Source organism: Corylus avellana, chromosome 4, assembly GCF_965113065.1.
Source record: "Corylus avellana chromosome 4, dhCorAvel1.hap1.2, whole genome shotgun sequence".
Lineage (NCBI taxonomy): Eukaryota > Viridiplantae > Streptophyta > Magnoliopsida > Fagales > Betulaceae > Corylus > Corylus avellana.
Window position 1 is genome coordinate 7,720,714 of NC_142493.1, and position 26,506 is coordinate 7,747,219.

Sequence of the window (26,506 nt, forward strand, 5' to 3'; positions counted from 1 at the left end):
TTCTTTTTTTTTTTTTGTTTTTTGTTTTTTTTAATTATTTTTTTATTTGGGTGAGTAATACAAAGGAAAAGAAACAAAAGAGTTATATATATATATATATATATATATATATATATATAGAGAGAGAGAGAGAGAGAGAGAGAGAGAGAGCTCCTATGGTCTAGTCGGTCCGCAAACCACCCATTTTACAGCACCCAATCACTATTTGTCACATCATTCATTTAACAAACATGCAAAAAATGAAAATGAGCTCACCCACACCAAATCAAAATGAGAAATACCCGGCGAACCCAAGAAAACCCACGCCACAACTCCTGATACCCACACCAGACCCACGGGTTTGACCTGCCTCAAATTCGCTTCAAAACCCGTTTCTAATGCTCAAAATCTGTTTCTATACCTCTAAACTCATTTCTAATGCCTCGACTAGTTTTTAATGCTTCAAAACTTGATTTTGAATTTAAAACTAAAATCTAGAAGCGGAACATTAACCCTTTAGAGATTTTATCATCTTAAAGGCCGAAAACCAGCACTAAAGAGAGTTGACCCACGGCGAAACCCACAGCAGACCTACGTTGTGGGTTTGGCCAAGTTCACGAAGTGGTCTGGCCCAGCTCTTTCATCATTTCTTTTATTTTTATTTTTATTTTTTTTGTTCAAAGCAATCTGCATTAGGACTAATGTTATTTTGGTGCATTTTTTGAGTTTTGCTTAGGTGTCAGTTAGGGATTGGGGGATGTAAAAGTGGTTTTTTAAGGAGACTCCTAACCGAAGTTAAACTCATATATATATATATATATATATAACCATGAGAAAATAGGGCAGGAGTTTAATGGATAAGATGAATAGGACGAGTGCATATATCTTTCTATTCGATCCCTTAAAGCTTATGTGACGTAATCTTTTATAACATTTAGTACACCGAGATTAACTTTTTGATTGAGAAGACCATGCTATATAGGTTTTGAGGGAGGAGGAGGTGATGAATATAATTACTCATCTAGTTATAGTACGATTTCTAGACAGAATGGTGTGAACATGCATGAAGAACACCAGTTAGAAAACATTAAAGCGGAAAGTTTGATTACTACATTACGAGAAACTTTTTGGTATCAAGCAAAATAAGTAGAGATGACAAAAACCCCTCCATTTTCATCCTATTTTGTGTGTATTCAGTGGCACAGGGGATTTGGTTTAGGCACCGTAAAAAAATTACAGTATGATAGTTTTTTCAATGGTTCAGATTTAATTTCACACTCTTTCTCGTAAAAAACTTGAAATTAAATTTCATAGCTACCAATCAACTTGAACAATGTGAATGCTGGTGTTTCCCTTTGGATGAACAAGCCAATTTCACCAAGTTGTTATCTCATTGTAAATATTAAACTAAGAATCTTTTGCCACAAAATTGAAGATATGCCCAACCATGAAAAGCCAAATCTCAGCTATGGTTGGATATAAGGCACCTGTTTCAATCACTTTTTTATCATTCTAGTATCATATAAGCAAAAAACTCAAAAGATTCAGGGACAACTTAGTTGAACAAAAGCTCCCAATCTCAGCTTTAGAGCATAACAAAACCAATAAACAACAGCCATGTTTTTATTTTTATTTTCAACAGATGGATGAAAATTTGAAGAGACAATTGGAGTGCTTCGCTAACATTAAGATGAGATGGAAGAATTTCATTCCTCAGCAGAAGCACTTGCAGAACTTAGGTCCACGGAAAGATCAAGAGCCTGAAATATACAGAAAGTGAGATGGCAAACTAAGTATAGCGATTTTAAAATGTGCCATTTTAAAAACGTAGTTTAGCTTTTAAAAACGTGCATTTTTTAAAACCCACCTCCCCCTTTTTTTTTAATATGCACTTCCAAATGATATATATTCTGCGATTTGGTTTAAAATCACACTTTTGATCTACGAAATGAGGATTGAAAAAACGGAGATATAAAGCATCACATTCTGTACAAAAAACATACCTTTCCAGTAATCTTACTGTACAATTGAATCACATCATCGACGGTGGACTCAAAGTGACTTGTTGCATCATAGCTCTGCAAGAAGTGCAACAAGCCAACCAGTAAATCTAAATTCCCAACTTATATGCATATACCAATTTTTTTGCAAATCCTTCATAAAGGAAACATCAAAGACCACCCTAGGATTGCAATTTTACAAGGTGTAGATATCCATGAAAGACAAAAAGAAAAAAAAAAAAAAAAGTTTCTGAACAAATAGAAATAGTTACTGTCAAACAAAACATATAAGTCATCAAGAAGATACAATCCACCTTGTTTGGATCCATTACCACAAACAATATATACTTTTGTGCCTTCAACCAACTACAGGAATTTTTTTTTTTTTTTTTTCTGTGAATTGGCTGATAATTTCTTTTCTGTTCTTGATTTCTGAATATAATAAAACATTAGTACAATAGAAATCATCTGCTATTGCTTTGAGTTTCTTTTTCAGTTGGGATATTAGCAGGTTGCAAAGAAAGGGATGTTAATCCTTTCTGGAAGAATCAAAGTATAAGAGATGCATTTATGTGTACTTACAGTAGATATGAAGCAACTATCAACTTCATGATTGTTTGTGGGAACAAATCTATCATAAGTGTCATAGAAAACTTCCTCCACTGGTCCAAGGAGGTCAATGCCAGCCTTCAATTCCACATCTGGTTTGTCAGTTTCTGCTTCTGTCGAAACAAAAGCAATGAACTTCCCTTTTGCAGCCACATTGTGAGCATAGGAGCAACAGAAGAGGTACCTGCATCCACAAATTTAGAAGTTACATTTTGAAGGTACCTAGGATAAAAAAGTTGTTACACTTCTAATTTCCTTTTTTAAATTTTATCATCTCATTTGGCAATAGTAAGTGAAGGGCATTATAATAGTACTGTGTTGGGTTTGATACTGCATTCTGAAGGACACAAGCCTCTATAATCGGCTGTCAGAGAGGGCTCTGCATTTTATTTTATCCTTCAAAATTCCCACGGAATACTCCAATATGATGACTCTGAGGAACAGGAACATGTCTTCTTAAAAATAAACGACATCAACAAAAATTGCAAATGTAAAATAGATGCTTATGACAATTTTAGCAGTGAAAAACATGCGCAATGCTTTGGTTCCATTAATAAGTAACATAGAAAACTATGTTGCATAATGGAACTATAACACTATTAAAGATGATAGAGTGAACTACACTTATATTACACCTGGAAAATGTGAACTGGCTGTTACATAGTTTTCGTCATCAAAAAGGAATAAAGAATTAAGCACACATACATATCGGATTTGCGGCCGAGTTGCTTCTGTGGCAGGATGACCTGGACTGAGTGAGAATCATTGGTGTCTGGAATAGGATGGCTCATTATACATATAGCACGGGCAACCTTTCCCACCTTTTTAACCTGTTTCATTTTAAAGAGATTGGCAGATGAAGGCCACATATGGTGGTAAAAAATAAATTGGGTGTTTCAGTCTTGAACTGCAAGGTTGCATTTCAGCACATCAACCAGTTGAGCAGGAGAAAGCTGCACTATTTATGAGTTGGTTACAAGTTACCTTATCAGGCAAATATGATGGATCACAAACAACTTTCTTGCATTTAGCAGTTTCTCCTTCAGAAGTCACACCAAAGGCTTTCCCATTATTGTCAAACTCCACCTATCATCCAATAAGTGGAATAGTAATTGAAAGTTAACTCTATTACCAAAAGTGAATATAAAACGGACTCTATTTTAGTTGTGGATTTATAAAGAGTTAGGGAATGGCAATAAAAGTGAAAAGCAATGAACATTGAACTCCATGCAAGTACAAGGCCTCAGAAATTGGCTACTACAGATGTTAGAGACCCTTTACCTAAAAGATGTCTCTGGAATAGAGGTTTGATGGTTGATACTCTGATTCATAGGGGATGCTTAAAGAAGTTGTGTCATGTAAAATTTATAATTTTTCTTATATAAAAGAACGAAAAGAGGATAACTATAAAAAGTATGAAACACTCATGCAGGAGGACAGATGATAAATCAACAATAGTCAAAGCAACCACAGTAAAAACAAGTTCCCTTGGGTTTAATTTGCTGCTTTGTTCCTTGCTTTGGGGCCATACTCCTTTTCTCAAAAGGTCAGCCTCAAGCTAATTTTGTTGAGTTTATGTCAAGGTGAAAGCCTCGAAAGGTTTGCACAGCTTACAATAACACCAGTAAAAGGAGACTCATATTTTGACAACTTTACCTTGCATTCTGGCTTATTAAGCATGTAAGTACCACCATAAACTGCACTTAGACGTGCAAATGCCTGCCAATAAGTACACAAAAAAATCATAATTGCAACTTATAATAGCTCTGAACATTTCCTCAATGTTACAGGTGAAAAACAAACCTGAGGCAATTCTCCCAGTCCATACATTGGATAGATATAAGGAGAATTTCCTTGAAAACGTGCCAAAGACTCTGCATAGAGCTTTACAGAAAGAGGGAAAATAATGTCAGTGCTGCTGAACTTAAAAATAATTATTGTTAATCAACTATACATTAGATAAAGATGTATTATGATTATGCAGAAGTTTACTAGCAAGAATTTATATTAGTGAGAAGCACAGACATGAGAGGTTTATTCTATGACTACTTCAGTTGATATTAATGCTCAAGAACCCCCTTGGAAAAACTGCTATAATTGGAAGTAAAATCCTATCTTCATATATTACTCTGAAATAGATATAATTTTTGATGCATGCAGTAGAAACAACAACAGCAGATGCTAAAAAAATGGTGGTGGAAAATTAGTTGCACCTTCATTCTCTTCACAAAATCCATAGCTGGCTGATCCAAGTAACTATCATCAATATGAAGTGCCAATGCATGACCAATAATGTCAATTGTATCATCTTCTAACCCATATTTTCTACATTGAAACAAATTATCATATGTCAAGTTATGGTATATTTAATAGACATTGTTGAATCAGCAAAACAATCAAATTCAGGCACTACTTAAGAACCATAGATAATTTGATATAAAGAAATAAAAATGGCCATGTTACCATGATCAGAGATGTTGTTTCAGAGTGCAAATATCCAAAGAAATTATCAGATGCATAATCATTTCTACCTTCTATGAGTGCAACAAAAGTTGAATTAGCAATTTTAATTAAAATTATGTAACAGGATTAGCCATTATACCCTGCTGATTTTTGGTTACTTTCTTCTTACAATTACAATTATAATTTCCATCATTATTAAGCTAAGTCTGTCTTACCTGCACTATCCACATTTATCTAGTTCAAGTCAACTGTATTCTTATAGAAAGTAATCTAAAAGAAAAGGAAATGAGATAATACGTGATAAGCTCCCTTGCTGTAACTTTGTTCAAATCAAGCCCCTCATGAGATTTTGGATCATTATCTTCATAGTCTTGGACAAAAATGAAAAACTTCCGCGCACGACGCTTCTCAAACAGACCCATCAGTGATGATTTCAGTGCTTCAACATCACTTGCTGGAACTTTGTAAATCTAAACAGGATGATATTTTATTGTAAGCTTTCATTTAGAACAGGAATATGCAGTACTGAAATGTTGAAAGACAAAGGTTCAATCATAAATGACCAAATTCAAAAAAATAAAAAGAAAGAAAGTTGAAAGATAAAAGAAAACCTAAATTGTAGACATGCTTCATACCTTTCCTTTATTGTACACAAAACTACCATCTACAGCCTTGAAGTGTAGATACTTAGTAACATCTGTGTGGATGAGAATGCGGACCAGTTTACCATTGGCCATCATGAACTACAAAAGTATACAAAAGCAGATTATAGAAGATGACACATTCAAGGGAAATGTTTGGCAAGGCAGCAATGCATGTTAAAAAAGGCAAACAAATCACAATAGTGCCACTTATTTCTTGCAAGTAATATTACTCAGCAATGCCCTGCCTTGCTTGCCTCAAAATAGACAAAGCATTGCCTTGGGAAAGTGTTTAATTCAAGGGAAATTTGCCGGGAAGCAATGCACGGTGAAAAAAAAGGTTAACAAGGCACAATAGTGCCACTTTTTTGCTATTAATAGTACTCAAAGCAATGCGCTGCCTTGCTTGCTGCAAAAATCGGCACAGCAATGCCTTAGGGAAGATTGATAACTTCATAAAGTGGATAAAATGATAACTTCATCCTTAATTCGTAATTTAAACCCTTTATAAAGAAAACAAAATGATAACTTCATCCTTAATTCACTTATGAATAGGGTACATCATATTCTAAACTAGCTAGAAAGTGGATAAAGAGGGAACTTTACAAGGAAATCCATATATGAGTAATATGTGTGTTTTTTGTGCGCACATTTTACACATTATAAAGTTACAACATCCAGATGTTGCATTGCCTTAACAATATGAGAAACATTAGGTAAAATATGCGACTTAAAGCATAAAAAAATACCACACTAGAACTATATTATCATCTGATAAATAGGTCATTACATAAAACTGTAAGTACCTTAGGGATCATATCAACATTGTACTCTCTGCTTGAGCCCAATCTTTCTGGAGGCTCGTCATTTCCTCTTAAACTCTTCCAAAGCTACATAGCAGAAAAACTAAGTTTTACCAAGGAAAAACAGAGAAAAAAAATTCAGATAAATATGGACAGGTTATTAATGTATGTATAACAAGAGTTAACCTGTGTAAGATTAAGAGAGGATGAGGCTCCTCCATAATGGTCGTTTCTGTCCATATGCAATACCTGTTTCAATGAATACAAAGTGAAGAACTAGAGAATAGATTATTAAAATGAGAATCAAAGCAAAAATCAGCAGCTAATCCTAAGATGGTCTGTAACGACTTAGAAAAAGCGTTAGCCACATATGTGCTATCACTCTAAAAGGACTAGTTAAGTTACAATTAAGGCTCCCTAGAATCACTATAAAACTCATTCTCATCTGATAAGAAACTAATGTGGGACTTAGCACTCATGAGTGCCTTTATAATCTGTCCACTCTATGTGGGCTATTTAGCTTCTCAATGTGGGACTAAGGTGTTATAATCTCTCCCCTTTACATCTTTGATGTTCTTGTAAGGGCCAAGTCATATAGTGCTCTAGTACCAATTGGTGTTGCCATGTTACTCTGATACTATTTGTAACGATTTAGGGCAAGTACTAGTAACATTTGCGTTATCACTCCAAAAGGACTAGTCAAGTTACAATTGGAGCTCCTTATAATTACTTATAAAGCCATATCTCACCTAGTCAAAAACCAATGTGGGACTTAGCACCATGAGTGCCTTTATAATCCGTCCACTTCATGTGGGTTATTTATCTTCTCAATGTGAGACTGGGGTGTTACAATCTCCCCCCTTAAATCTTTGACGTCTTCATCAAGCCCGCGCCATTCAGTGCTTCAGTATCACATAGTGTTATTAGGTTGCTTTGATATTAAAAATGACATAGGAAGGACGCTAGCCATGAGTGCCTTTATAATCCGCCCACTTCATGTGGGTTATTCATCTTCCCAATGTGAGAGTGGGGTGTTACAATCTCCCCCCTTAAATCTTTGACGTCTTCATCAAGCCCGGGTCATTCAGTGCTTCAGTATCACATGGTGTTACTAGGTTGCTTTGATATTAAAAATGACATAGGAAGGACGCTAGCCACATCTACTTTATCACTCCAAAAGGACTAGCAAAGTACAATTGGAGCTCCCTATAATGACATTTAAATCCTGGTCTCATCTAATAAGGAACCAATTTGGGACCTAGCACCTATGAGTGTTTTTATAATCTGCTCACTCAATGTGAGCTATTCATCTTTTCCAATGTGGAACTGGAATGTTACAAACTAAGTTTAAGTACACCCTTATAGTGGAAATGGGGCATATAAGTTGCACCAAAACCAAGGATGCCAATAACTCTAATAACTTCATGAAACATGGTAAAAGAGCATTGAGGTAGACAAAAGGAAACATATTTGTAAGATAATAAAAATCAACCAGAAAGTAGTGTGAGAAGCAATATGATGCTGTTGATTTCTTGTGCTAGACAAATAGAAAACCCCACACCCTATGACTTAAGATATATATATATTCGGTGCCCCTAACCCCTTTGATTTTGCCTTGGTGGTCCTCAGCTAGCTGTAACAAGACCATACTTTACTCCTTTAGCCTCAAAGAATTTTTAATGCCTTTGAGATGAATGCTCGAAAGGCCAGTTTTACATTAGATCTGACATTTAGGAGCTTAGCATTCATTGATTTTATTCAAGTAATAAACTAAATCCCATATCTTGTGCCAATTAATCCGTACAATTTTTTTTTTTCCTGGTCCCAATGCACCACATAGCAAGTTTTACCGGAAAAAAAAATGTGATATTTGGAAAATCTCTGTTGGTAGAAGAAATTGATTGCACAGAAAAAAGTAAGACATTGTGGCCTTTGGCCTTTGGGATGATTGGTTGTCCCATTGGAATGGAAGGATCAGGATCTATTGAAATTCCCAGGGAATTTCAGTTTCTGAAATTTCAGATTTAAGCCGTCTATCTTCCATCCAAGGGTCACTGTTCTGCCATGTGTCTCACTACTAATAAAATAATATTTCCCTAAGAATTTCAGTGGATCCTCCATTCATTTAATGTCGACATGCACATGCATTTACAGAAGTTAAAGCCACCCTCAAGGAAGACGGGCAGGCCGGGATAAGGATCAGGCAATTTTTAATTTTTAATTTTTTTCTTTTTTCGAATTGCTAACAATTTGGCAAGTAATGTGAGAGATCATATATAAGATCCACATGCTCAGATAAATGGCTGGATAGTAATACATATGATCTCTCATATTATCTGCACAAATTGCTAACAATTTAAGCAGGTAATTACCGTAAATCCCAATACTGCGGATAGCCCCCACCTTTTATATATATAGAAATTGATGGCCATGTGCATTAAGTATTGTACAAGTATGAATCATTCGAGTTTCATGGGACATTACAAAAAAAAGATACATTTGTTGGTTTTTTCTCTTCTTTTCATATGACATTGTACTATCCAAGAAATCTTTGACCCAAAAACAAACAAACAAACAAGGAATGCAGTTAAATATTGGGAGAGAAATACTAAAAGAGAGAGATGCATTACTTTGAGTCCATCAACAGAGAGAAGGCCACTGAGGATGCACTCCTTGAGACCAGTCCCAAGAACAATCACGTCATACTCTTCATCCATGGCTGGTCAAATCAATAGTTTTCTCAGAAAAACAAAGAAAATTGCAAAGAGAGAGAGAGAGAGAGAGAGAGAGAGATGGTTTTCTGTATGTGACAAAAGTGTGAGATTTGGAACAGGTCTTTAGCGGGAAGTACCGAGACTGGCGAGTACCGCTACGTTCACGCTACATTAAGCGCGTGGCGTACAGAGCACACATTCGTGGATTAAGGTTGATATGTGGTTCAGTTTAGAGTACTAACCGCTATGTTCGTTAATTAATTAATTAATTTTTATTTTTTTAATTTTAAAATAAAATATTAATAAACAACTCAAATAGAATTTTTTTTTTTTTTCAAAATGTAAAATTTATGTCACATTATAATATTTTTTTAAACAAAAAAAGAACCATATATATATATATATATATATATATATATATATATATATATTATGGTTTTTTTTTTTTTGTATTTATTATAATTATAGGATATATTAATTTTTTCTTCATTTATTATATTGTACTAAAGTGTATGATGAGTTACTAAAATTTAAATGATTTAATTAAAAATAATTAGGATTTCAAAAATTCTATAATAAAAACATTTTTAAAATTTTAGAGAATTCTGATAATTATCCTTTTTTTTTTTTTTTTACTTGATTGATATTACAGATTTTTGTGTACTAATTTTAGCACCAATACACGTGTGATAATACCCATAGATTTAGAGAGTCCATCTCTCAAGGGAATCTCCGTCAAGATTGAAAGTGTCCTTCTTGTTCATAAATGGAGAATGCTAGGTATTTTTTTCATATTATTTTTTTAAAAAGTAAAAAATAAATTGACCTTTATTTTTTTACTGGATTTTTTTAAAATAATATTCACCTAAAACTAAAAAACACCTAAAAATGAAAGTCTTTTAGTGCCTTTTGCATCACAAGAGTCATAACAATACAATTGCCTATGGTGGAAATTAAGAAAAAATATCAATTATTAGGGGATTTTTTTTAAAAAAATTATTGTTTTTTTATAAGTTCATGCCATTTCATGAACTGAAAAAAGAATATTTTTCATTTCTCTTTATTCTTGTGTAATTTTTCTTTCATAATTGTAACGCCCCACCATAAATTCAAGGGCGAAAGTGGAAATTTTTGCTTAATTAACCACTTTTATATCCATAATAAAACAACGCAACAGAAAACCTGTAATAAATCTTTATATGACAATTATGCTATGACTTAGATGAGATTGTATGTACATGTTTCTAGTCGATATATATATATATATATATATATATATATATATATATATATATATATATATATAATCTCATAGCTAAGATAATATGATTTAGATGGGCTTGTATGTTTCTAAGCGGGAGACTCGAATGTGCTCATATACTCCGAGCTGAAATAGTTTAATGTATTGAACTTTTAAAATTCCCCTCTTTATAGGGTTTTGGGTTAAATTAGACGATCAAATGGTGAAATGACTATTATACCTCTGTAAACTTTATGAAATTATAAAATTACCTTTTAATTATAAATAATTTTTTTTTAAAAAAAAAAATACAGGGGTATTTTGAGAATTTATCACCCCTCCATTAGAATTTAACAAAAATACTCTAACATATGGGTAAGATTGCAAGAAAAAACTTTTTAGAAAAAACCTTATTTTTAAACTTAGATTGCCTGATAGAATCCTGTCAAAAAAAAAAAAATAAATAAAAATAAAATCAATACTTACCATGCATGAACCATACCAGACGTGATTTTAATAATTATATCAAAGACTTGCTTAAGGTCCTCTCACATGCTTCTAATTATCTTGAGTCATATTAATTTAGCCTAAATAACATCTCTGGCGTTTTCGCTTAATTACTTGAAAATACCCTAATTAAGGCTCTGCTACTTTGCCTTAACATTAAACTGGTAGCAGAGAAATGCCTTAACCAAAATGATTAAGCAAACCACCCTGCTCAACTAAGGCTTCGAATGTTAAACCCCAAATAGATTGGGTTTGTTGAGTGTTCTCCCCCATTCAATCAAAAGGCCAGGTTGAGCAAACTACCCCGCTCAACTAAGGCTCCACAGGTTAATCACATGCGAATTGGGTTTGTTGAGCTCACCACCCTGCTCAACTTAAGGCAAAGAATGATTAACCCCATTCGATTTGGGCATGTTGAGCATATTACCCTTGCTCAACATCGGGTCTCTAACGTATAATCCTTGATTGAAATGGGTTTGCCGTGGTTCACTTTAGCCCTTGCTCATCTGGAACAAGTGGTAAAATTACTAGAAATGGTCAAGAAATGTTATTCATCCATGGTAACAAATTAGCCCTTGACTCTGAAGAATCTCATAATTAAATGAAAATTAAAGAGAAAAGAGGAAGAAAGAGAGACAATGTAGACAAAGGACTTTTGGACGGTTCGGTGTTATACACCTCCGTTCACAACTAGGTAATTGTCCTAAAGGTCTGCTACATTTTGCTATTATTACTTGATTTGATTGTGTACAAGACTCTTTATGAATAATTTGAATAATTTCAAATGTAAACAAATCTCCATTTATCACAAAGAATTTCTATCATTATCATACATTCTAAACATAATTCAGCATCTGTAGCTGATCACCATATACACAAGTGGGACTTTCTTTGATCAACTAGCGTATACAAATCGGTCTTTATCTACAACAGTGAGCTGAGCTTTATTTAGACATGCTTGTTTTTCAATTGAGAAAATGCGTCGCATGTACTCTTGACCTTCTTTATCTTTCAAAATCAATCAGGGAAAGGTAACCTGCTTGGCATTTTGTCACCAACCAAAGCTATTGATGAGTTGAAACCAATATCACTGAAACCACTAATGTCATATAATTATTCTTATATTTCTAGATAATGTTAAAAGAATATATATTTATTAACAAAACAAAGAATACAACACTCTCCAACAGAAATCCACAAGATCCTCCTATTCCAACAAAGCATCATTGATACAGACAACTCCTCATATGCCACAAACAACTCCCACCAAAAGAAAACAACATTTATACAGACACCAAAATCTAAATCTTCTGAGATCAAACACCCTGCAACATCCAAACCACTCAGCATTTGGACAAACTACATTTTCCAAATACCAACAGATATAAAAACCAACAATAGCAAGCTATTCAAGACAGCATACTACAACTAACAATTACTCAGCTAATACCAACAAAACAATAAAAGAATATATTGTTATAACACTAAATAGTTAAACCCAAGGACAGATCCATCTGTTTGGTAAATGTGTTGTTGTATTGAAACTAAAACTATTTGCTTAGGTAAATATGAGAGAGAGAGAGAGAGGGGATTTCGCCGGCTGGAAAGGGAGAGGGGAAGGTGAACTGGCCAGGGAGACGCTGGCAGAATGCAGAGGGAGAGAGAGAGAGAGAGAGATAGGGAGGGAGGTATTTTTCACCGGAAAGGGGGAGAGGGAAAGGCCCTATGTAACAGCCTTACTCCGCTTTGGGCCTCATCTCGCATGGTTTTGTTATAGAGTCTACCCAAAAAGCCTCATACCAACATACTCCTATATAAATAAGGACATCCTCTTTTCGACATCCATGGATCCCCTCCATTTCAAATGGAATGGAGAGGTCCAGGCAATGTGGGATGTCAGCCCATATTGTTTATTGTTGGGTTTAACCCGAAAGGCTTCATACCATTTAAAGAGAGCATGCTCCTATATAAGCACATCCTTTTTTCTACACCTAGGCAATGTGGGATACCACACCCAAAATATTAAAATTTAATTGGAGATATCCCTGGATTGAATTCTTAATATTCTAACTGCATATTATAAACAGAAAACCAGAAAAACAAAAATATTGTTGGAATGTTGCAAACAAAATCCTTAAGCTCTTTCTGTACTGGGTGGGATGAGGTTGTGAGAGTTCGTTTGAAGGATTGGAAAGGGAAAATTCTTTCTAGTTTGGTTTGCAAACTTGCTTTGGGTGCTACTGTTTATAATATTTGAAAACATAGGAACAATGTTAAGTTTGGCAATCAGAAGCCAATGACAAGATTTGTGACAATTAGGGTATTCCTTCGAGTTTCCTGACTTAGGGCTTCCTTTTGATTGGAGGTTGATTCTTGTTGGCTGTGGAGATTTGGCTTTTACTCATTTTGTGTTTTTGGTTGTTGTTTTTGTTAGCTTCTTTGTATTGGAGGTTGTTGATGTAAATGTTGTCTAAGTTGTTTTCATGCTGTTTGTGGAGGTCTGTTTCTTCACAGCTTCATTGTTTTTAGGTTGCAGTAGCAATATATATAGCAGAGTTTTCTGTCTATAGTTGGGAAAAAGTTGTTGTAAATTTGTTAGTTGCTAAGCAACTGTGCTTTAGGTTCCAGCTAGGTTTGTCTTGCTGGAGTGAGTTTTGTAATTCTTTGTGTGGAATGAAATTGTTATTCATCCAAAAAAAAAAAAGTTGCAAACTTACCCCAACTTGAGAGAAGTGTCGTTGTCTTGGCCTTGAGGAGGATCAGCTGAGCTGCAAATATTGGTGGTCGACTCAGATGAGTGACCTTGTTCAATTACATTTGTTAGAATGTTAAACTGCTTTTCCATCTGCTGAAAAGAGACATTTTCATAAATTGAGAAAGTAGTGAAACAAAGATAAAGAACGAAATTCACAACCTGATACCTGCTTTAGTCTCTTGTTATCCTCCATCATTTGAGCTCCCTGCATTTCAAGGGATAGCAACTAACACAACTTACAACCTCAAAAAAAGCGAAGGTAGGGCCAACCTCAGGCACCTACAACACATCACAAGAGAACAAAACCAACAACATAGAAACCCAAATGGTAAAACATTTTTTAGAAAAACCCCAAGACATAAAAACGTTTCTGTTAGTGAGAAAAGGAGAAAATCCAATGCACATACAAAGACCTTGACAAAACGAAAACAAATTAGTTGTCTCCATCATTTTTATGAACTTGCATAAACATATTAATTTCTAGTTATCAAATACTTAGATCTAAAATTAAGTAATTGTGCACAACTACGCATTCAAGAATATCATCACCTAAGAAATAAAAGCATGAAGATGTTTTTACATTCTATATTTTTTGAAATTATAATAATTGCATGGAATGTCGTAAAAATTTTAAAGTTTGGCATATGACCTTCTGCTCAAGGGCACCGATCTTTTCTACAAATCTTTCATCCTGAAAAACGTAAAAACTTCTCTTGTTAAGAGACAAGTTCAGAAATTTCAATGCTCCAATAATATAATGCCAGAAAATTGAGACAACAAAGAGAGACAAACCTTTGTATTTGAAACGCGGCTCAAGCCTACTTTGAGAAGTTGCTCTAGTTTCTGTAGTTCTTCCATGTTCAATCCTTGGAGCTCTTCTCCCTTCATCTGCCTGTTTGGTGTAATCATTTATACATTAATTTAGTGTGGAACTTGCATGTCATTACTATAACAACTTGATATAGCAATGTCGTTACAATATACCTCAGTTCATGAGTCTTCTCGACGATTTCATTGCTTAACAAGGTGTACGCACTGTTGTCAAGCTAAAAGGCACAAAGAGTAGCCATTCATGAAGATTTTTAGTATATGATCTATCTGCAAGCACTTTTAATATAACAATTTTAATAGTTGCTTTGAATGGTGTCTCAGGGATCTAGACGGAGAAAGCCCCAGATACCCCGGTTATATATATATATATATATATATATATATATATATATATATAAAACAATTGTTAAATTATGTAGGCATTTCCTGTGTTCCATTAGAGATATTTAAGGATGTTGTATATGTTATATTTATTCCTTTTGGGTGGACTAACATAGTCATTTGTTTGTTTTGGGTCCATAATAGGATGTGCCAATTTTGTGGACACATGAGGAAACCATTTACTCTCACCCTATATATAAGTGACGTTTACCCATTAGGCTTCACTAGGTCATTATGTGAAAATTAGGATTGAGAGTAATAGTCTCTCTCCACATATAAAACACAATCTTCTTCAGTCTTCTTCTATATGTTTGGATATCTACAAGAGATTGATGGAGGTAGATATTGAAAGCTTGTCATGAGAATATTGAAGGTATGACATTGTTAGATTTATTTACACATGCTATGGAGAAAGAACATATTTATAATTTATTTATTCTAACAGTATATATTTAAGGATGTTGTAAATGGTAGGGTCATCATTCTTTGATTGCTATATCAAGTAACTTGTTCTCAAAGTTGTTCCAGAAGGCGCATCTAGCTTTCATATTATGGCACAATTTCTTTTACATGTAAGTTTCAAGAAAATTTCAGATAACGGTTTAATAAACAATCCTGAATCATGTTTCCTTATGACAATGATACAGCTACCTGCATTAACATTTACGTACAAGTTAAGGAAATAAGGCTGAAAAGCATTGTAAATAAGGTAAACCCTTAAGTTTAAAGGTATAAATCAACTATTTGAAGAAACTTTTAAGGTTTTTATTTTTATTCATAATATAAAATCTCAAAAGAGGGTATATATTGTGGATAATGTGTTAATTTGTAGTTGCATTTAGTGTAATTAAAGGAAGCTAATTTTTTTGAAGCATCACACAAATATTTGTTATGCGCATGACGTAATTATCTTCTCTAAAGGGAAGATTTCTTGAGTTTAAAGGTATGTCTGGGATTACTTGTAGTACGATTGATACTGTTAAGGATCAATTACTAGGTATTTTGGGCTATGGCTTGAGTGGTGTAAAGGGGTATTGCTGTCAAACAAGGCTACATTTTGCGGAGGAAGACAAGTTTGGCGTTGAGGATGAACTTGTTAATCCTATTTGCGGGCCGTAAAGCAAGGAGGGAGTGTCCCATTGTGCGAAGCAACGCTAGCAGATAGGAGTTTGGGTTCAAACTTAACATACCAAAATTCCAAGGTTGTTTGCAACTTGAATAATTCTTGGCTTGGGTAGCCGTTGTGGAGGAAGTCTTGGATTTCAAGGAAGTGCAAGATGATAGAAGAGTTCGTTTGGTGGCAACCAAATTTTGGGGAAGAGCCATTGCATGGAGGAAACAATTGAAGCAAAGGACAGTGCGATAAGAAAAAACAAAGATCAATACTAGGGAGAAACTATTGAAGCATATGAAGGCCACATTGTTGCCCCATAATTATGTGAGAACCATGTGCCAACAACTACAGAATCTCAGGCAAGGAGCACGAATTGTGGATGATGACATGGTAGAGTTTTACAAGTTGGTGGCATGTTTGGATATGGAGAAGTTGGATGATCAATTGGTCTCAAGGTATATTAGATGTATGAGACAAGCAATGCTAGCAGATGGGAGTCCGGGTTCAAACTTAACTAGTTAATCATGCAATGACACCAAAATTCCAAGGTTGTTTGCAACCTAAAGAATTCTTGGATTGGGTTGCCGTTGTGGAGGAAGTCTTGGATTTCAAGGAAGTGCAAGATGATAGAAGAGTTCCTTTGGTGGCAACCAAATTTTGGGGAAGAGCCATTGCGTAGTGAAAACAATTGAAGGAAAGTACAATGCGATAAGGAAAAACAAAGATCAATAGTTGGGAGAAACTATTGAAGCATATGAAGGCCACATTGTTGTCCCATAATTATGTGAGAACCATGTGCCAACCACTTTAGAATCTTAGGCAAGGTGCACAAACTATGGATGATGACACTGCATAGTTCTACAAGTTGGTGGCCTATTTGGATATGGAGAAGTTGGTTGATCAATTGGTCTCAAGGTATATTAGATGTATGAGACAGCAATTTCAAGGTACCTTGAATTTTTTTGATCCCTCATATGTGTTTGAAGCTCATCAAAGGGCTTTAGATCTAGAGAAGACATTGTCTAGGAGACCATTTGGTTTAGTAGGAGGAAGCAATGGGGGTAATAATTGCCCTAATCCTACACCCCCTACACATGGTGCGGTTCTACCGCCTATGCAGACTATAGGGTAGTTGAACGCGCAACCTAACAAGGCGGCTTCGACTAGTGCCTTGCCATTTTGCTTTAAATGTGATGAACCGAGACATAGAATGGTAGATTGTAGAAAGGGTGACCAGTATGGTAAAAGGTTGTTCATTGAGTTCGGGGAGTCAATGGATGAAGCCTTGCTTGATATGGAACAAGGCCTTGAGTTTGATGTTGAAGAGGAGATTGAGGAGGAACTTCTACAGGGGGATGAGGGTACTTTATTGGTGGTGTGGAGGGCATGCTTTACACCTTGTAAGACTGAAGAGGAAGATTGGAGGCTTTTAAATCACTAGTTATCTCAACAGCTTAAGCTAATTGTAAATGGTAAATTTCATTATTTGATTAATAATTTCACACCCCCCCCCCCCCCCCTCATGTGGGACAAGACAACACATGGACTATTTTAATTGAAGTGTGGATAAATTGTTGGGTCAAGGTTCAACTCAAGATCTTTGCTCTGATACTATGTTAAATCATCAGTTATTCCAAAAGCTTAAGTTGATAGGAAATGATAAATTTAATTATTTGATTAATACTTTAACAGAGTTTTAAATCTTCCAATCTACTTGTACCAGGGGATTCGCTCGGGCAATTGTGAGAATATAGTGCTTGAGGAGGCTGTGCAAAAATTGGGGTTTGAAAACAAAAAAGCACCCTAGTCCTTATTGTTTGGTGTGGCTCAAGATAGGAAACAAGGCAACTATTCCTAAACATTGTTTAATATCATTTTCTATTGGTTCCAAATATTGGAATAAGGTTTGGTATGACTTGGTGGTCATGGATGCTTGTCATCTTTTATTAGGTAGACCATGACAATACAATAGAGCATTTATACATGATGGGAAGAACAACATGTGTAGCTTTACATTTGATAATGTTAAATTTGCATTCCTACCAAGCAAGGAGGTTGAGCCTAAACCCTTAATGGGTTTTTGGAGGATTTGTCGGAGGGTTTACCACCATTAAGAAACATACAACATCAAATTGACTTGGTGCCAAGTTCTAATCTTCCCAAACGCCCTCATTACCGCATGAGTCCTAAGGAGTTAGAGTTGAGGCATCAGGTTGAGGCCTTGTTCTTTAAAAGTCATATTGAGGAGAGTCTTAGCTCATGTGCTATGGCAGTTTTACTCACAACCAAGAAGGATGGGCCTTGGAGGATGTGTAGATAGCTGAGCCATCAACAAAATCACAGTAAGGTATAAGGTTTCTATTCCTCAGTTGGATGATTTTTTCGATCAATTGAGTGGTGCTTAGGTGTTTACCAAGCTGGACTTAAAGAACAAATATGATCAAATTTGGATTCAACCTAGTGATGAATGGAAGACAACATTATGATGCATGAGGGGTTGTATGAATGGTTGATAATGTTGTTCGGGTTGTTTAATGCCCAGAGCACATTTATGAAGGTGATGAATGAGATTTTCCGCATATTCATTGGTAGGTATGTCGTGGTATACTTTGATGAAATTATTATTTATAGTGATGACATTGATGTGAATCTTCAGCATTTGTGTCAGGTGCTCAATGGCCATTACCTAGTACATTGCATGAGGTGTGGAGTTTCCATGGGTTGGCGTTGTTTTATTGGCACTTCATTCATAACTTAACACTATCATGGCACCAATCACAGATTGCATGAAAACTGAAAAAAATCTCTTGGAATGATGAGGCAACTATAACATTTGAAGTAATCAAGGAGAAGTTGACCAATGTTCCTATTCTTACATAACTAGACTTTTCACCATTGTTTGAGTTGCATTGTGATGCTTCAAATGTTGGGATTGGAGTAGTTCTAAGTCAAGGTGGGAGGTCGGTGACTTATTTTAGTGAGAAGTTGAGTGGGTCAAAGATTAACTATAACACTTATGATGTGGAGTCCTAACACTTAAAGCTTTGGAGTTCCTACTTGGCATATAACTAGTTTATCTTGTACTCGAACCATGAAGCTTTGAAGAATCTTTAGAGCCAAGATAAGTTATTGTTCAGACATGCTAGTTAGGCAGCAGATATTCAACCATTCTCCTTTGTTATCAAGCATAAATTTGGCGCTTTGAATAAAGTTGTAGATACACTTAGCTGGAAGGCAACTTTGCTAACTACTATGAGGACTACGTACGTTACTTGGGTTTTACTTGTTTAAAGACTCTTTATCTATAGGCCTGTATTTTGGTCCAATTGTGAGTGATGTGGCAGCAGGACATCAGGATGATCATGTCCTACAAGATGGGTTTCTTTCAAAGGAAATCAGTTGTGTGTTCCATAGGGCAATCTTTGCTCGAAGATTATTCAAGAACTACATAATGAAGGCTACATGATATGACAAGACATTGAAATTAGTGGATCAATTTTATTGGCCTAGCATGTAGAAGGAGATAGCGAAGTTTGTGGAAGGATGCCAGATTTGCCAAGTGTCTAAGGGTACAACTGTACAACCACTAATGTTGGGTCATATATGCTACTTGCAATTTTGGATTAGACGTGAACTAACGTGAGCATGAATTTCGATTTTGGGTTGCCGAGGATACAATAAGGTAATGATTTTGTCTTTGTTGTGGTTAATCAGTTTTCCAAGATGTCCTAGTTTATTGCTTGCAAGAAGACTTTTGATGTGGTCAATGTGGCTCAATTATACTTTCAGACGTCTGTCGTCTTCATGGATTGCCATTGTCCATTGTTTTAATCGAGACACTCTAAGGCCCATCAAAGGGCTCTGCGTTTGGAGAAAACTTTGTCTTGAAGACCATTGAGTATAGTAGAATGGAATAGTAGAGGAAGAAGTTGCACGGACCCTACAACGACTAATTGCAACGTTGTTGCACCACCAGCACAGAATAGGGGGCAAGTGATTGTTCAACCTAATAGAGCGGCTTCAACTAATGCCCAACCACGTTGTTTTAAATATGGTGAGCTTGGACATAGGATGGTTGATTGTAGGAAAGGTGTCTACTATGGTAAATGGTTATTTATTGAATTTGAGTAGCCTATTGATGATAATTTGGTTGATACTAAACAAAGGCCTACTTATGATTTTAGGAAAGAATGTGAGGAGGTACTTGTCCAAGCAGATGAGAGTCCTTTGTTAGTTGTGAGAACAATGTGTTTTGTACCTTGCAAGTCTAAGAAGGATGACTAGCACCGCAATATTATCTTCTAGACTACTTGTACTATTGAGGGTAAGGTGTGCAGGTTTCTAGTTGACTTAGGGAGCTATGAGAATGTGATTTTTTAGGAGGCTATTTAGAAATTGGGGTTTGGAGACAGAAGCATTCTAGTCCCTATAGATTGACTTAGCTTAAGAAAAAAATGACGTAATTGTCTCTAAACGTTGCTTAGTGCCTTTTCTATTGGGTCAAAATATACGAATAGGGTATGATGTGAAGTGGTCACTATGGATGTGTGTAAGATGTTTGTTGGATGAGTTTGCTGGTAAGTTTCCTATGGGGTTGCCACCTTTTAGGGATATACAACATCATATTGATTCGGTGTCTGGGTCTAGTCTGCCTAATAATCCAAATTACTGCAAGAGCCCTAAGGAACATGGTGTTAGGCGGAGGCCTTGTTGTCTAAAGACCATATTAGGGAGAGTCTTACTCTATGCTGTGTCAGCTTTGCTTACGCTAAATAACGATGGGTTATAGATGATGTGTATGGATACATATTTCTTATACCTTAGTTGGATGACTTCTTGGATTAGTTGTGTGGTGCCGTTGTGTTTACAAAGTTCCATTTGAAGATTGGGTTTCATCATATTCGTATTTGTCCATGTAATAAGTAGAAAATGATGTTTAAGACTTGTGAGGGATTATATGAGTTGTTTGTAATGCCATTTGCCATTTAGGTTGTCTAACCCCCCTAGCACTTTCATGTGTGTAATGAACCAGATCTTTTGTCCATTCATTGTTAGGTTCATTGTGGTTTATTTTGATGATATTTTGATTTATAGTGCTCTCATTGACGTGCATCTTTTGCATTTGTGAGAAATGGTCACAATCTTCTAAGTGGAAAAATTATTTGTTGCCAAAGCCAAGTGTTCGTTTATAACAGAATTTGTTTTGTTCTTGGGTTATGTGGTGTCATAAGGAGACATTGAATGGATAAGCCAATGGTGGCAGCTGTCAAGCGATCGTCATTATTGAGTTCCGTGCATAAGGTGCACAATTTTCATGGGTTGGTGTTTTTCTATCAACATGTCATTCCTAATTTCAGCACTATTATGGCGCCGATCACTAATTGTATGAAAGCTAGAAAGTTCTCGTGGACAGTTGAGGCGACATCGGGATTTGAGTTAATCAAGTAAAAGTTGACTGTCACTCTTGTACTTGCTTTACTAGATTTTTCTCAGACATTTGAGTAACATTTTCTGCTTACTTCCAAGGATAAAATTGGGGCTTTTCTTAGCTAGAGCAATAGTCATGTGGCTTATTTCAGTGAGAAATTATGTGGCTCTGAAAAAATTATAGTACCTATGACGTGGAGTTCTACGTAGTGGTCCAAGCCTTGAAGCATTGGAGTTCTTATTTGGCATATAATGAGTTCATCCTGTATTTAGATCATGAGGCTTTGAAACGCATACATTGTTAAGGTAAACTCTCATCTTGACATGCACTTTGGGTGGCATATATTCGGTAGTTATCCTTTGTTATCAAGGAAAAATATGACGCTTTGAACAAAGATGCAGACTTGCTTAGCAGGAAGGCATCTTTATTGGTCACTCTGCGAGCTAAGTTACTTGCGTTTGATTCATTCATAGTTTATCCATTGACCCATATTGGTCCTATTGTGAATGATATGGCAGCAAGACAACAAGATGATTATGTCATGCATGATGATTTTCTATTCAAGGGAAATTAGTTGTGTTCCAAAGGGTAGTCTTTGCTTGAAGATCATCCAAGAGTTGCACAATGAAAGCCATGTTGGACTTGACAAGACTCTGAAACTTGTGTCAAATTAGTATTATTGGCCTAGCATGAGGAAAAAGGTTGCTAGATTTGTTGATGAGTGTTAGATTTTGCAAGGTGTTGAAAGGTACTGCTTCTACTGTAGAATTGTACACTTTGCTTCCAATTCCTAATTAGCCTTGGACTAATGTGAGCATGAATTTTATTTTGGGGTTGCCAAGGACTTGGAGGGCTTATGGTATTAGAAGAGTGTATTAGGGTTAATATGTTATATGGGTATTTTGGTCTTTGTACTTTACGTTACATTATATGTATATGCAGTATGAGAGGAGAGAGGCTACGTGAAACATAGCCACTTCTTCATTTTCTCTACATGCAAACCCTAAACCCCTCTAACATGGCATCAGAGCCATAACAACTCTCATCCTCTTGACTGCATTTGATTATCAATACCCTATCCTTCACTATTTTTTTCTTCTTCTTTTCTTTTCTCTCTGATTTGTTCTACTAATTGTGGCATTCTGAAAATTGGGCTTCATGCCCATGAATGGGGATAGATGGCACCGATATCACTATCATCAGGGGTGTGATATCGTCGTCATTGTTGCCGTCAAGTTTCTCATCATCAGCCGTTGGGGTGTAACAGGCGGTATCGTGGCTGTTGGGGTGCATGTTCTTCCTTAAAGAATTTTTTTTTTTTTTTTTTAGTCAGGTGTATAGGTGTGGTCGTCGGCATTGTCTGTGGTGGTTGGTGATGTATAAGGTGACTAGCGAGTTGCAGTGGTCATTGTAGAAAAGTTTGCTTCGGTGGCATGTTGAGTTGTTGTTGAAAAGTTGATCTGTGGTTGTCGATTCCTTCTGTGGTTTCTGGTTTTGGTATTGCCGATGTGGCCTGCCTGTCTCCGGCAAAGGTTCTTGTTGAAAAAGTTGATTTGTGGTAGTGGATTGCTTCTGTGGCTCCTGGTTTTGGCATTGCTTGTGTGATCTGCTTGTCTTCGGCGAGTTTGATCTTTCTCCGGCGAAGCTCCGGCGATGGTTCCCTTTGTTTTTTCAACCGTATTTTTACTGGTTCCTCTCTCCTTATCATTATTTTGCTGATTTGTGTTGGTTTGAGATAGTTTTGCCCTTTTTTCCAGCATGGTTGCCTTGGGTTTCTCATTATTTTGAGTGGTTGTTAAGGTTACTTATTTGTTGTATTGTTGTGGTGGAGTCCTTGGCTTCTTTGTTGTTGAGATTATGGACACTAAACTTGAGACTCCCTTAGTTAATGCTCCAATGACTCATATGAAGCTCAATGGAAAGAATTATATTTATTGGGCATGGTCTGTTGAAGTTTTTCTGTAAGGTAACTGCTTGTTTACTCACTTGACCTCGGGTATGCTGACAAGCACTACTCCTAGCCATTGGAAACAAGAAGATAATCAAATTATCTCTCTTGTGTTTAACAGTATTGAGTCTCACATTGGATCCTCATGCATCTATTTCCCTATAACCAAGGATATTTGGGATCATCTCAGTCATATGTATTTTGGTACTTGAAATATCATGAGGTGTGTAAACAATATTTTGGGATTGAACAAGGTGCTTAGATTGTGGATGAGTACTACAATCAAGTTGTGGCGAACTTGTACCAACTGCTCTCGACAGACGTGCAGAAAATGGAAAAGCAACGTCAAGATGTGGATGTGGTTCAGTTTCTTCTTGGCCTGAAACCCGAGTTCGAGTCGGTTCATGTGCAGATTTTGGGTGGTTCTAACCTCCCCTAATTTACTTAGGTTTTTTCTCAGATTCAGCGTGCTACTATTTCTGATCATGGCTCTCAGTTGAGTTATGAGCGTATTGGTGAGCGCACTGCTTTTGTTAGTACCCGTGGCAGCTCAGGTAGTTATCGTGGCAGAAGTGGCGGTCGAGGTGTCTCGAGGCAGTGGTCGAACTGGTAGTCGTGAGCCTCACAAATGTACTCATTGTGGTCGTAATAATCATTCTGTGGATTTTGTAGGGATTTACACAGCAAACCATGTGGTTTTGCCAATAAGGCTTTTTCTATGGAGGATTCTTCCGCTATTTCTAGACCACCTGCTAGTTCAAGTCCTACTCCAGATTATGATCGCATCTCCATTCCGAAAGATGAGTATGCTTAGTTTTTGGCTCATAAGCGGGTCACTTCCACTTCCACTGCTACTTTTGCTCAGTCAGGTATTGCATCTCACTGTCTTTTATCTTCCACTCGCGACCCCTGGATTATTGATTCTGGCGCCAACGAACATATGACTGGTTCGTCTACTTCTCTCTTTGATTATCATCCTGTTGATAGACCCCACAATGTCACCCTAGTTAATGGTTCCCTCTCCACCATAGCCGGCTTTGGCCAAACACATCTAAGTCCAGATATTAAAGTGTTGTTTGTTCTACATGTTTTTAGTTTTCCTTTCAATTTATTATCCACTAGCAAAATTGCCAAAGCTCTTAATTGTTCTGTTAGTTTTTACCCTTCTTTGTGCATTTTTCAGGATCTCAAGATGCGAAAGATGATTGGTATAGGACATGAAGTTGGTGGCTTGTATTATCTGGATCTCGCACCCTCATTTCCCCCTTGTGCTTTACAGTCGTCAACCTCAGCTCTTCAATGGCACTGTCGTCTTGGTCATCCATCCCTTCCTATGTTGAAGCATCAATTCCCAAGTCTTAGTCATGAGTTGTCCGTGTCTTGGTAAGCACCATTGTGTTTCTATTTCGTCAAGAGTTGTTAGTCGGTTTCATATCCTTTTGAGTTAGTTCATTTTGATGTTTGGGGTCCTATGAATATCGCGTCCAATAAATTTCATTATTTTGTGACCTTTGTGGATGATTTTTCTTGTATGACTTGGTTATTTTCAATGAAAAATCGTTTAGAGTTATTTTCTTTCTTCCAAATTTTTCGTAATATGATTAAGACTAAATTTACTCAGAAAATCCATATTATACGTTCTGATGATACCAAAAAATACACATCTAGTTCTTTAGCCTATTATTTGTTTAATAAAGGCATTATCCAGCAAATATTGTGTGCTCACACTCCACAAGAAAATGTCGTGGTTGAATGCAAGAATCGTTATTTATTGGATGTTGCATGGTGTCTTTTATTTCATATGCATGTCCCCAAACATTCTTGGAGTGACGCTGTTTTCACTGTTTGTTATGTCATTAATCGGATGCCCTCCTCATTCTTAGATGGTGCTTCTCCTAGTTTTCTCTTATACTATTCTTCACCCCCGTTTGCCTTACCACTAAAGGTTTTTGGGTATGTTTGCTATGTTCATAATTGGGTCTTGGTAATGATAACTTCATACTCGATCTACTAAATGTGTATTCTTGGTTATTCCGCAACTCAGAAAGGATATCGTTGTTATAGTCGTGTTCTTCGCCGCTACTTTACTAGTGGTGATGTCACATTTGTTGAGTCTCTTTCCTATTTTCGTGTTGATGTGTCTTTCGACACGTCTACCCTTGAGCCCGGTGTGACGTCTGTTCCGCTGCCTGTTCCATATCTCTTTGAGTGTCGTGTTGCCTCCAAGCTCACTTGCTCCTCTCTAGGTTTATACACGTCGGTTGAGCCCATCAGCTCCTGCACCTCCACCATCTTCCTCCAGTCTTCGGATCCGCTGTCACCTTCATCTGATTCCTTGCCTATTGCCCTATGGAAAGGTACACGTTCTTGCACTACTAAACATCCTATCAGTCAGTTTGTATCCTCTAGTAATTGTATGTTGTCGTTCTGGCCATTTGCATTTTTCAGGAGCTTGTGACCATCTTGTTGGTAAAGGTTGGTTGGGGATTCCTTGATTTTGCCCTCTTGCCTTTTATTCTATGAGTTTTTTCCTGCCATTTTTTTTCCTACTAATTCATCAGAAAAAAAAACAAAAGGTTTGAAATCTTTTCACCTTTAAAATATTTATTCACTTATCTTAAGAAACATGATAATGGTCATTCCATCCTAGTTAATATCAAAAGGGGCATTATTTACTCGCTAAAAAGTATATATTTAACCTGTAGCTCCAAAGATGGTTGGTCGATTTTGTCGAGTTTCATTGATTGCAGATTTTTCCTGTCAATTACCTGCGGCACACTTCAAACAAGAAATGAATAGTGATTCAGTTCCTTCCTTCTTTGTTTTTCTTAGAATAACATGAAAGTAGAGATGAAGAACTTCTAAGAAATACTAAATTTTGTTAAAATTTAATATAATTAATTTTTCACATGAGAGATTTTTTTTTTTTTTTTTTTTTTGTCAAAGATAATAGATAAGAAACTTCGGGCTGGTGATAGAAGAAGTACATCTCATATTGACATATTTGTTGCTATTTCCAAGCTAACTGTTGTTAAGTATAATGCCTAAAAGCCAATTTCTTTTTGTATGACATTTTCAAATTATTAATAAAGT

The 26,506-nt window shown here is 36.1% G+C and overlaps 2 protein-coding genes across 13 annotated transcripts in view; both read right to left on the minus strand.

Annotated features, from left to right (window-relative positions):
- Positions 1–1,417: 1,417 nt before the first annotated feature.
- LOC132179479 (guanosine nucleotide diphosphate dissociation inhibitor At5g09550) lies at positions 1,418–9,212 on the minus strand. Its single transcript, XM_059592212.2, has 13 exons — positions 9,126–9,212; positions 6,682–6,744; positions 6,499–6,582; positions 5,687–5,794; positions 5,349–5,521; positions 4,802–4,913; positions 4,392–4,472; positions 4,245–4,307; positions 3,573–3,674; positions 3,294–3,418; positions 2,562–2,772; positions 1,983–2,057; positions 1,418–1,739 (listed from the first exon to the last, which is right to left on the minus strand). The coding sequence occupies exons 1-13, from the start codon at positions 9,210–9,212 to the stop codon at positions 1,686–1,688; spliced, it is 1,338 nt and encodes a 445-aa protein (XP_059448195.1). The 3' UTR covers positions 1,418–1,685.
- Positions 9,213–11,712: 2,500 nt separating this feature from the next.
- Positions 11,713–26,506, minus strand: part of LOC132178529 (MADS-box protein JOINTLESS-like) — a 61,313-nt gene continuing 46,519 nt past the window's right edge. For 3 of the 12 annotated variants that reach the window (XM_088515327.1, XM_088515326.1, XM_088515325.1), the window contains 7 exons: positions 26,113–26,191; positions 14,696–14,757; positions 14,504–14,603; positions 14,361–14,402; positions 13,878–13,916; positions 13,674–13,758; positions 12,033–12,281 (listed from right to left, as the gene is read on the minus strand). In XM_088515327.1, coding sequence (XP_088371453.1) covers positions 12,094–12,281; positions 13,674–13,758; positions 13,878–13,916; positions 14,361–14,402; positions 14,504–14,603; positions 14,696–14,757; positions 26,113–26,191 — 595 coding nt within the window. In that variant the 3' untranslated portion in view covers positions 12,033–12,093. The other 9 variants (XM_088515335.1, XM_088515334.1, XM_088515331.1 and 6 more) reach the window with 9 other exon arrangements.

Excerpts from the sequence above, each read along its gene's own strand:
- LOC132179479 (XM_059592212.2), bottom strand. The coding sequence starts at position 9,212 with ATGGATGAAGAGTATGACGTGATTGTTCTTGGGACTGGTCTCAAGGAG. Across the intron at positions 6,583-6,681 it reads CCTCTCTTAATCTTACACAG|CTTTGGAAGAGTTTAAGAGG; the intron begins GTTAACTCTTGT and ends TCTGCTATGTAG. Across the intron at positions 4,914-5,348 it reads ACAGCAAGGGAGCTTATCAC|AAAATATGGGTTAGAAGATG; the intron begins GTATTATCTCAT and ends GTTTCAATGTAG.